This window comes from Falco peregrinus, chromosome 7 (assembly GCF_023634155.1).
Source record: "Falco peregrinus isolate bFalPer1 chromosome 7, bFalPer1.pri, whole genome shotgun sequence".
Taxonomy (NCBI): Eukaryota; Metazoa; Chordata; class Aves; order Falconiformes; family Falconidae; genus Falco; species Falco peregrinus.
Window position 1 is genome coordinate 46,068,811 of NC_073727.1, and position 12,474 is coordinate 46,081,284.

Genomic DNA, 12,474 nt, shown 5'->3' on the forward strand with positions numbered 1-12,474 from the left:
CAAATTAATGTCTTCTATACTGTTTTAGGAAAGAGTTTTCCTATTCAGAAAACTAATGTTTTAATTCAAGTTCCAGCGAAAACGGTGTTTAGTACATCTGTAAGAGATTCCCTGAAGTAAGACCTTCAGAAATAGTGTTTTGTCTCCTGATAGCTTTGAACTACTCTTATATGACCATGAAGTACATGGGTTACCTAATTTGAACACTTGTTTTTAGTAAGTTTCTCCCACGTTTATAACATCATGTTTGCCAAACATCAGATTCTAAAGCATCACCAATAACTTACTATCCAGACTATTTCAAGATCACATCTTCCTAAAACCACACTCCCTTGACTTAAAAGGGAATTCACAGATTTTTAGGAAAATATCTACACAGAGCCAACAGAAGGTGGGAGATTTACAGCATATCCTAAGAGAATCCATTTTATCTACTCTTAAAAGTGGGTTTGATCTCTGTTATCTTTTTATCCATACTATATCTTCTTATTTCCTTCTGAAATACTGCAGGAGCACAGAATCCTACTTCATTTCTTTTACTTTCATGTTTGCAGCTCCTAAAAGCCTGGATACCTTTTAACCTCTACATTGTCAGGACAGGGAGCCCTTCTCGTGTTACTGTTGCTACAATCACAGCTTCAGGTTTTCCCACCACTATTTCTGCCATCTCCATTTTGTACCAGGATCTTTACGTTTGTACAAAAATGTTTCTTTCAGAACACCACAGCCAGGTTAACTCACTTTCACTACCAGTTTCATTCTCCTGACTGCTGCTCTAACACTGGTGGCCCCAAACCCATTCAAATCATTATTAGCATGGTTTCTCCCTCCCCCTTGTTATCCTGCTGTGTCATTCACTTTTGTCCATTGCCCTGATCTCATTTACTTGATCCTTTTATTCCTGTGCATTAAAGCCAGATTTAAAGAATATATGAGTAACCTTGAGGTATTACTGCATTCAAAGACTTAACAAGATAGTAACTCTTTAAGCTACTACTTATTTAAAAAAACAATTAACAAAACAAAGAAAACACTAAAAAGCAAATTATTCTGCTATGAAAAAAGACACCTATAACTGGAAGTTACCAGTAAAAGGACTTCCCACTAACCCAAAAAACTCAGTGCACAGTAAGCTGCACTGCTAACAGAACAACTTGTATTTGCAGTGCTTCCTGTTGGTGGTTACCTCCATTTTTGAACATCGGACACACATAGTTCACACTCGAGACAGCTCAGACAGAACCATCACCAGGTTATTTATTCAAGTGCAGCTCAAAACACGGCAGAAGGTAACCTGGCATGCACAGCAGCACAGGAACTCTTTACAACTTTTATGAAACAAGCAAAACCAAAGATGCAGCCTGCTATTCAGTAAAGGAAAGGAAACTGGAATCGACAAATGCACAACCAGAAGGCATGTTGGTGGTTACATGAAGAATAGTATGTACTTGTCACAGAAGAGACACACAATTTGGTGTGCATTACTAAAATGCTCTGGCAACTCAGCTGGCCTATTCTAAAATGGCTATGTAAAATGAGCTAGAAAGCATTGGGAATTTTCCATGAGAAAGACCTTTTCCTGGAGAACAAAAAGAGAAACACAACATTGTTCACTGATATAACTGGGAGGAACTCATCTTGCGTCTACTGCATTTCCAGTACATTGATACTCCGTACCAGCCACATCCCTACTGAGAATGCGGCACTCTGGAAGAACCAGCCTCCCCCAAAGAAGGGGTAAAAATGAACTAGAGCAAGCTTATTTTCACCAGTGTACTCATGCAAACACACAATGGTTTGCAGCAGTAAACAGGTCAGTCTTTGCAAACAGGACCTTGGGTCTATCGTATACACTTTCAATGTGTTCTTCGGATGGCTTTGTTAATTTTAATCTGTTCTCTCCCTTCTGAGAAGCCCTGTGGTCCTTAGGTTTCCTGGAACTAGAGTTAGTCTGCTGAATATCTAAAGGCTAAATATGTCTAAAGGCAGCCGTGATGGAGGAGGAAAACCACCAGTCAGACTTCCATAAGTGGTCTATAGCACTTGGGTGACTCTCCCACGGAACCTCGTCCACTGCAGCAGGTAGAAATAGGTACAAATCCCTGCAAAGTCAAAACCAAGAATCTGACTTTTCAGTCTCTTTCCATCTAACAGAATTAAAAAAACCATGAGGACTCAATCAGACTATTCAGTGAAGCCAGAGAGAATTCTGGACAATTCACTTACCTATCCTCAACTCCTCATCTTACCTGAGATGCCCTGGTAGGACACCTTTAATTCTCAGAGGCTCAGTAGCAGCCTGAAGACTACAGGAAAAACCTTAAGAGCTAAACAGTTACTTAACAGTTTCAATAGTTATCAGAACTTCAGTTTTAACTATTAGTTATTAAAAACCAGAACAAAACACAAAACGCTGCCTGAAATTAAAAGAAATTTATATTCCAATAAATTCCTTAGAAAGCTTATTTTAAATATCTCCCCTTTTGTACCTGGCCAACTTTGATGAGTTTTCATAAATAAAATAATCCACTTAAGCTGTTTTGCGGACATTCAGATGTTTTTGCTGGCTACACTACTGAGCCTACACTCTTGCAACTTAGGTCACTTGCTCACATGAGTATAAAATTACAACTGCCAATGGCTAACTTTAGCTCAATTGTGCAATGCTGTGTTTTGACCTTATGCAAATCTAGAAAAAAAAAAACCCTCCTTTAAAATACAGTAAATGTTAATGAACTTCAAGAGACTTTTACACCCATTTGCATTATTCTTTAATATGTTTTCAATGCAAACACAGAAACTTGACAATCATTTTCCTCCTTAAAACTTCTTACTTTGCCACCTACCAAGCAGTCACCAGCTCCTTGGCAAAGTAAGTTTTCCATAACATTGCAAAGCCTTCTCTCTTTATGTATATCAAAACAAAGATAAGAATATGCAGACTTTTTGTTTGTTTGTTATACATCACATTAGCTTACAGTGGAGCTGTTTCTGTGGGAAAGCTACATGAGGTCTCCCAAAGAGAAAATAAACAAACAGTGAGATGATACACTGCACCAGCTGTAACCTCCTCACGGCTACCCCAGCCATTGTGACTCCAGCAAGAACTTTACTGGATATGTGACGATTCTCCTCTTTCAAATTGCCTATCTTCAGCTCCTCAGTATCAACAATTTCAAAGACTTTAATGGGTCCACCATTCCCATGATCCACATGGAAAGTTGTGAAGCCTAGTTATGGAGGGCATGGGCAATCAAGTCCCCATAAATGACAGCCTCACTACAAACATCTCCCATCCAAGATTACAACTGTCAGAAATTTATTTCTGAGCACAGAAGTGTTGCAAGTCCTGTCACTTCATCAAGGTGAGATTATAACAACATTGCAATGGCATCCTCAAAACAGGATAGAAGTTTCCAGATACAAAAGCACAGTAATCACTGTGAAGCTAAAATGACTGAACAAAGAACAAAGCCAAGAACAGGCTGCCAAATCCACAACCACAAACTCTGAAAAGCCAACAAGACCCATCCAAGACAATTCCAATCCAAGCTGTGCAACGACATGACAAATACATGACAAACTGTCTCAGCCATGACTTTGTTTTAGAGTGTCAGATGTTTCAATGCATCAACACAGTGGTATTTTCCCCTTTTATTCTTCCCAACATTTTTCCTTTTTTTTTTTTTATTTTTTTTTTATTATGTCCACTGTTTTTCTTATCTTTTAAGCACCTTGTGGCCCAAGAATACAGTAAACAGAAATACAATCCAACACATACCCATTAGAAGTAAAATGCAATTCCAAATCTGAAAATTTTGTCCCTAAGATATTTACCATCGTACAACTTGTACAAGCATTAAGTTAGTATTTATTTCCCTCAATTTTTACCTTACCAAAAAGGTAGTCCATCACAAAACAATCTATTCATGTTCAGTGAAAAGTACCAATTTTAAATTTTCCAGCATTCAAAATCCAACACACTTCTTATTAAAAGAAGCATTACATTTCATAATTTTTCCACATTCTATTATTCCTCAGCTTGCATTTCTGAAGTGAACAAGTTTCCAGAATTATCTGGTAAAAATGCACGGCAGCATTTAAGAACAAAAATGCTGGAAGACACACAGAGTCTAATTTTAGATGTAGTTTCATATTGTGTTTATGAATATGCTATTTAGATGCTTGAATGCATGGTTAAATTACACTGGGCACTAAACTGAGCTACTAGGTCATGCACAAGCTTCATTCATTTGCATGCTGTCAGCTTGCAGTGAATGGGAGGCAGTTCACATTAAATATACTGCAACATAATCTTTTTTTTGCACACTAAAAGCCTGTATGCAGGCAGCTGATGCTGAAGAGCTAATTACTCCATCATAACTTGTGGCTCTGACCCCAAGGTGTCTTAACACAAGCCCTTAACATGGGTCAAACACACACACACACCTGCCCCCCCACCCCCCCAAAAAAAGAAGTGAGAATGAAAAGAAGTAAAAAGAATCTCTCCACACAGAAGAAAATGGAAGTTATGAAGAAATTAAGACTTCATCCTGTTTTGGGGTGACATGATCCGTTAATCAAACTGCAATATTTGCAGCATACAAGTATGTATTGGATGAGGTATTTAGGCATATTTGTGTGCATTCAGAAAGTACAAAAAAACCTTTCCAGTTAGCAGCAACTTTTAAAAGTTGCTTTTGGGATATAGCACATCAGGAAGAAACTAGAAGATCATTTGCAGCAAATATTTATAATTCCTAGACCTCATGAAACATTTAAACCCAATTGTGGAATTACAGGCACAAATGTCACTGGCTGCATCGTGGACAGAGATTGGAAATTTTGCAGCTTGTTGAAAATACACACACACACTTCTCACATATGAAAAGTGCATGTCATACATAACAAATACTTTCATCAGACCAAATACCCTATAGATCTTAAATGTTTCCTCTGAAGCACTAAAAACTTATTCTGAAGACCTATACTGCATCATTCTAAAAGAATTTCTAAATATCTTTGGTTATTGTGAACAAATATAATAATCCAAATGGCAGGTTATGGTTGACCTTGCCTTTGCAGGGAGGGGATGCAGAAGGCAACTGAGGATATTATTTTACTCCCTGATTTCCACACTTGACTGATACTCGTTTTTTATTGTACTGCACATTTCACCCTGAGATGCAGTTCCTGACTTTTCTTAAAATTATTGTCTGCTACGGTCATTTCAGCACATGAGAACAGCTGAGAACACATAAACACATTACATATATATTTTATATGTACAATATTTCAAAGTCAGACCTCGAACTCCCTCAGAAGAGGACGTTCCCACTACTGTAGCCACCTTTGCCCAGGCACTCCTCCTGCAGCAGATGCGCCTTTGTACTCACCCTACCAGACGTAATGACTTCAGAGATGTCAAATAGCAACATAGTACATAATCAAGTCTTGGAGGTACCAAACCCAGCCATTTGTTTGTGAAACACAGTTCAGTCATTAGACATGTTATATAAACTTCAGAAGATACAATGTTCTATTTGTTGCCAGATTTTCATGTTGCTAGTCAAAACTTCCCCATTTCTTCCCCATGTATACACACTTCTGCCTGTGCCAACATCGCAGCACTCAGACAGTTGCGTGAGGTATCTTCCTTGAAGACTAGGAGACAAAATGGTGTTAAGAAGTGTAAGCACTGGTACACACAATCTGACACAACCAAAGTCCACCTGAATGGGGCTTTGCATCATGTTGTCTTCCACCTCCAGACATTTTCAAATAACTTCTGCTTCTGTGAGACTCTGCTGCTAGAGATGCCTGGCACAGCGTGCAGCATGGCACCCAACTGATGCAGTTGACAACATGAGTCTGAAAGTGCATGGTAGCCACTTCAAGCTCAGCCAAATGCTTTTCTTTCTCCAAAACAGTAAAATACAAAATAAAACTCTACTGAAGGAAACCAAGTTCAACCAACTATTATTTCCTTGTCTTAAACAACTACTCCAACATTCTTCATCAACATCTTTATACATTGCAGTTCTATCATACAGCTTTGAAAACAGCTTCATAACCTGCCTCCCTTAGCTTTGTAACATCCAGTCTCTCAGTCTACAATGGCTCCATCTCAGATAGTGCCAGCAATCCAGCTTGTCCCCACAGGAAGGTAGTAAAGCAATTGGCTTGTGAAACACTACCCCAGTGGAAGAATTGGTAGATCAAGGAGTTAAGAACAGCCTTCTCCTTCCTAAAGCTGTATTTTAATACTGATCGGTTTTACTTACAAGGAAGCGATCATATAGATTAATGGAGACTAGAAAGAATACATTGCAGTTAAAATATTAATGAAAACCTTCACATGCTTGTTCACAATTAGAAGTTTCCACTTAGCAAGCCAAGTGAATGAAAAACTGTTGTGTCACTGAACGCAGAAAAAACCTGTAGCTCTTCAGAAGAGAAGCGCATAATTCCTGCTGAGCATAGCATTTGCTTATAATCGTGGGAACATCGAGCAGGATAAGCCTGCCTGGAGACATGTCTACATTTCAGAGAAAAAACATGGCTTTTTAAACTTTGTAATCTGTTCTTCAATAAAAAAGTATTTATTGTTAATATCAACAGATTAGCATGCAGCTTCTGCTAGTTTGTTTATAAACAGCCACAATACACACAGACTTGAATATTCGAGTTAAACACTTAAAATTCTGATAAAACAGTAAGAAAATCTCCACATATAGACAACATTTAAGAAGCTTAGAACAAATTAGCTTTTATAAAGTATACTTTACTTCAGTAATAAAAGTTTGGAAGAAAAGTTGTGTTACTCAAAAAAATGCCAAAACCTGCTCTCTTTCAGAAGAGAGCAGTGTACAGTCGAAAACATTCAGTGTTCTTATTTGTTCAGTGCATTAAAAAGATGTAAGTTGCATGTTTACATTAATTTGAGTGGAAAGAGTGGACATTAGTGACAATGCTGTGCATTCTTACCCAGCAACTAGAACATATTTTCCATCTGGTTGATCCTTTAACCTTTCCAGCAGGGACAAACGTACTTTGGCTTTGGTTTGGCCATAGATCTCAATTTCATCTGCAAGCAATCCTATCTCCTTGGCAAGTACATCAACAGCTTTTGGACTCTGCGCTCGGGAAATTTCAATATCACTGGAAAAGAAAACAAATAGGAGCCAGGAGATTTCTGTCAGCTTAGGTGGTCGACGACAGAGCACAAAATAACAGCAAATACTCCAACAATGGGGTTATTGTAATCAGTTTTTCAATCCCCTCTCACATTTTATTAACCAAACCTAAATATTAGCCAACACCTAATATAACACTGAAAATCATATGCAGTGTTTGTTAATTGTTACAATTTCACAGAGTTCTCTCATTTAATCAGATTCCAAATATTACATAATGCTTTCATATCAAGCTAGAGACATGTCTGCTGGATGCTCAAGCATGTCCCATTGGAATGGATGTTTCTGGTTTTGTTTTTCTTCTCTCTCCCAGTATATTTCAGCACATACACTTTACTAAAAAGCGCATACATTCCTTGGCCAAGAGTCACGTAAACACATTAGCTAAACCTGATGCTTGTGCATGTAGCACCTTTCAGCAGAGGGTAGCGCCAAGCAAACTACGCCTCGCTAGTCCCCCACGGGGGCACCAAAGGAAACAAGGCATTTGAAGATCAGCTCATGCACTTCTGAAACACAGCTAAATTAAAAATGGCCATACATCAGGAGTTTAATGCACAGGGCTCAGGCCAGAAGTCCAGTGAGCTTATAAACTATTTCCAGCAAGGACTGTGAGTGGCAGCTGAGGCAAGAGAACAAGCATGGAGCAAGCACATATGGTAGATTGCCTGAGGGGAGGTGGCTGTAGGCTGGGGGACACTATTATATCTGCAATTCCTGACTGAGACCACCTGGGGTCTTTGGATTTAATACTCCTTCATGGGTTTTCCGTTTGTGAGCTTGACCTAGTTGCCCCTTACATCCACATAAGCGTTTAGCAGCCGTTAGCTCCCACAGCAGTAAAGTCTAGCACCCAGCACACAAGATTTGAGGAGTTGTCTCCTTTGGGTTTGAATTGCTCATATCACCATAAAAGCAAGTTTAAAAATGACCAAGAGATTAATTACTTTCAGCCTAACCAGGCTAAATTCCTTCCTGCGTCTTCAGTTGATTATAATATTTTTAAGATAAAATCTGGCAATGGCATCAAAGCTAACGTCCTGAACTTTCAAACAGCCTGAAAGACCTCAAACATCCACAGATGAATACAGGACTACTGCCAGATCTCAGCTCTACATGTGGACTTCGGCTGTTCTGCATCCACCATCAAATGATCAGTTTGCGCCAACTTAACTGCTTGCAATTCTTTGAGGACATTCTAAACTGGGACCATTATTCAATTCTAATTCAAGTATCCCACTTTTGCACTCCACAGCAGTTAAGTGAAACACAGAAATCATCCATCCATCCATCCAATTATGTAATCCAGTACTACAGGACAAGAAGCTACTCAATCACAGCACACAACGGTTGGGTTGCAGACTGTTTCATTGCATATATTAACCTTGAACCTGCTTTCTTTTGAAGACATACTAAATGCTTCCTCTTGCATGGAAGGATATAACTTTGGCTTTCTTCTGCATTACTTCAAACACAACTAGCCATAAAAATGTATTGAGAACACAAGATGCAGTGACTTACAAACACCACATGACAAAGAATATTTGAAGTTTTGGTTCAGAACACTCTACATAAAAATAATTTGAGTTCCAGAAAAATATTGGTAAGTTGATGACAGCGTGGTCCATTAAAGAGTGAAGCAAGGAAAATTTGTAGGGTCACTGTTCTCCTACTAAATCAATTGATCTTTTGGCAACAGGAGAAGGGTGCAGATTAACATGACAGAAAGTTAATCTGCCTTTTCTTTTTCCTCCTACTAACTATATCAGCCTCTTTACTAAAACACAGAAGCTATTTCTTCAAATCTCAGGCCAGACTATCAAGATTCCCTGCAGCAATCTCAGCCCTTCTTATTTCCCTCATTTCTTGGGCCACAAATGCCTCCCTCGTCAGAGTTCTGAAGAAACAATGAAGCTTTTCCCACCTTGCAGGTACCACTACTGGCAAAATATGGAAGAATTACAACTAACCAAGCTGTACACTTATAAATAAATTAAAAAGTAAAGAATTTCTAAATAAACAGAATTACAAATATTTTTAGAAGTCAAGTAAAACCGACAGTGGATGCTAACAGTTCTCTGTTGGTAAAACCATTGCTGTAGTCATTTTCCCATTTTCCTTCAAAAACCATCAAGGTAACTAGACTTCTAACAGCTCAGAAATCCTTTAATGACAGATTGCACACTGATACATTTAATACAGTGATAAAAGGCATAATGTCACAATGAATTGGCATTTCTACCCAAACTGGGACCAAACAACACATATGAAATGTTTGCATCTAGTCTATTATTTCTGGTAAAAGTATTTTCTAAAACACAGGAAATTAAAGATTTAATTATAACTAGCATTTAGAAGTCTACATGTGTAGCTAGCACTTTTAGTTTGACAATATGTTCTCTATATTGGAAATTGCAGAATTATTCAACAAGTTACATTATTCAATATTGCTGGAAACGTGCAACAGTGATTCTTCTGCACAAATGAGAATTGTTAAGCAAAAAGGCCTCCATTGACAATTGCAAGTCATAATTTAAAAAATACAGGAAAACTTAAAAGATGGGAGGAGGCTCTACATCGACTCAGCCTGTGTGCTGGATTTTTTTTTTTTAACAGCATATTTGTAAGAAAATCTTGCATTCCACTTCCAGTATCTTTGGAAATACTTCAATTAACACCCAGATCCCACAGAAATCAAAAAGCAGATGTTCCTAGTTTTAAGCAGTTCTAAGCAGCTTTGCCTCATTTTCAATGAAAACTCCATCTGTTTCCACACAATGTAGTGTATTACTGTAAGACTACATTTTATTGCAGGATACTTTCCATCTGATAAGTTATTTTACATTTAAAAGAAAAAAAAAACCATAAAGCTATAGAATTATCAAATAAATGGAAGTCCTATGTTTCCACACAATGTAGTGTATTACTGTAAGACTACATTTTATTGCAGGATACTTTCCATCTGATAAGTTATTTTACATTTAAAAGAAAAAAAAAACCATAAAGCTATAGAATTATCAAATAAATGGAAGTCCTATTACTGGTTATATTATATGCCATTATACATTAATTATGTAAATATTTATGTACTAAACACACAATGTCATAAAGAGGGTTGGGAATACTTTTTTGAGAGTTTTTTCACCATCACACTCATGACATCACACACTTTAATCTACCTTTTCACTGTATTATTTAAGGATAGATTCTGCAGGCTTTAATTCCAGAAATGTTACATGTTGGCCCAAGAAAAGCTCAAGTATTTCTTCCCCCTTGTGCCCCCGGGTGCAATACAAAACTCATTCTTTTGGCATCTCTGTTTTAAATTGAAGTTGTGTCCATTCCCATTGAAATGATGTAAGAGACAGTGAAAAATGAATCAAAGTGCTTAAGAAAGAAAACATTTTGTTACAGCTTCCCAAAAACAGAGCAGTGGGATTCAGAATTACAGAATCACAGAGTGGCTGAGCTTGGAATGAACCTCTGGAGATCACCTGGTCCAAGCCGCCTGCTTGTGCAGGGCCACCTCGAGCCAGTTAGTTGCTGAGGAACATGTCCAGATGGCTTCTGAGTTATCTCCAAGGAAGGAGACTACACAACCTCCCTGGGCAATCTGTGCCAGCGCTTGGTCACCCTCAGTAAAAAAAGTGTTTCCTGATGTTCAGATGGAGCTTCCTGTGCTGCAGTTTGTGCCCACTGCCTCTGGTCTTGTCACGGCACCACTGGAAAGAGCCTGGCTTCATCTTTTTTGCACCCTTGTGTTTATATACATTGTATTTATACATATTGGTAAGATCCTCCTAAGCCTTCTTTCTCCAGGCTGAGCAGTCCCAGCTCTCTTTGCCTTTCTTCCTATGTGAGGTCCCTTCAGCATATGCATGGTCCAGAAGCAGGCATACAACCAACCACAAAAAAAGTCAACATCTTCCTACAGAGCAGAACCTCACTTCAAGTCCTTGGTTCCTCTCTCTATCACCCAACACAATAACACACAGCAAAGCACTTTAGCACAGCACAGAGCATAGGCTGCTCATGTCAGAGATGCCAGCCACTGTGCCAAGGCAGACCTAAAATCCCTGTGGCTCAGCATGGCCTTGGGAGGTGAATGACAGGAACCGGTTGGAAAGATTCTGGCTACAAGAATAAATATGCTTCCTGCTTTCCACATCTACACAGGAATTTAAAGGTCTAATACAGAAGAAAAGTGCTTCTTCTGAGGGAAGAAAATAAATACAAGATCAAATGCCATCAAAACCACTGGGCCTTAACTAGATCCATGAACACCTTCCTACATTAGGGTCATTAGGGTTTAGCGATTAGGAACTTGTATTTTGTATTTATGTTGGTGTGACACAAGGCTTCATCTTCCTCCCTCAACAAAACCTTCCAGCATTAGGTCTTCATTAAATAAAGCTTGGCTCCAATGCACATCATAAAAAAAAAAAAATAATTATAGGAAACAGAAGGACACGGTCACAATGAAGCATACAACAAAACAGCACATGTAGTCCACAGAAGCAGATAAGCAGATTAAAAATTAATTAGATATGGACCATTTGTAGGTTCATTGTCACATTTAACTCTTGCCTACCCTTTTTTTTTTTTTTTTTTTTTTTATTAAAAAAGCACTTATTACCTGGGCACTGGGGAGAGGGGCTGCAGTTTCAAGCAGCGGAGGTTCCACTTCCTGTACTGCTGGGACTGGATCCATCGCTCCGTGTTTTTCACCATGTTCTGTTTTTAAACAAAATAACAGCACACACCAGCTGCATCATAAATGTTGAACACTAATTTCAAACAATCTCAAGAGTATGTTGAAATAACTTCTATGGCACAGGCTAAGAAAAAAGCAGACTTAAAAAATCTTTCCATTTCATGGTTTTAGGATGAAAGAAAAACCACTGCACTATTACTGTGCTATTGTTTGTCCACATTTCAAAAAGAAACAAGATAACACATAAGTTTCAGGGAAAAATCTCTAATTAGGCACTTAGAGATTTTATTCTGGTAAAATGGAGAACTACTATTCTCTCACACCTTAAAAATAATGGGAGATACTAATTGCTCACTGATACTCACACGGCTTCCCCACAAAACAATGAATTTTTGGACCCGCTGTTTATCACACTACAAAAACATCTGCAGATACAATTAATCTTACCAGAATAAGTAACATCAGTCTATTGATACAAGTGCTTCTGCCAAGCTTTACTGTAATCATCAGATTTATGGTATATTTCATTTTTAATTTACCTTTCTCTAACTACACGTAACAGGC

At 38.2% G+C, this 12,474-nt stretch overlaps 1 protein-coding gene across 4 annotated transcripts in view; it reads right to left on the bottom strand.

The window, feature by feature from the left end:
• The window catches only part of MTHFD1L (methylenetetrahydrofolate dehydrogenase (NADP+ dependent) 1 like), a 157,287-nt gene that overhangs the window by 121,870 nt on the left and 22,943 nt on the right, over positions 1-12,474 (bottom strand). For all 4 annotated transcript variants that reach the window (XM_055810828.1, XM_055810827.1, XM_055810829.1 and 1 more), the window contains exons 10-11: positions 11,833-11,930; positions 6,988-7,161 (exon numbers count right to left, since the gene is read on the bottom strand). In XM_055810828.1, the coding sequence (XP_055666803.1) occupies positions 6,988-7,161; positions 11,833-11,930 (272 nt within the window). The remainder of the gene's footprint in view (positions 1-6,987; positions 7,162-11,832; positions 11,931-12,474) is intronic.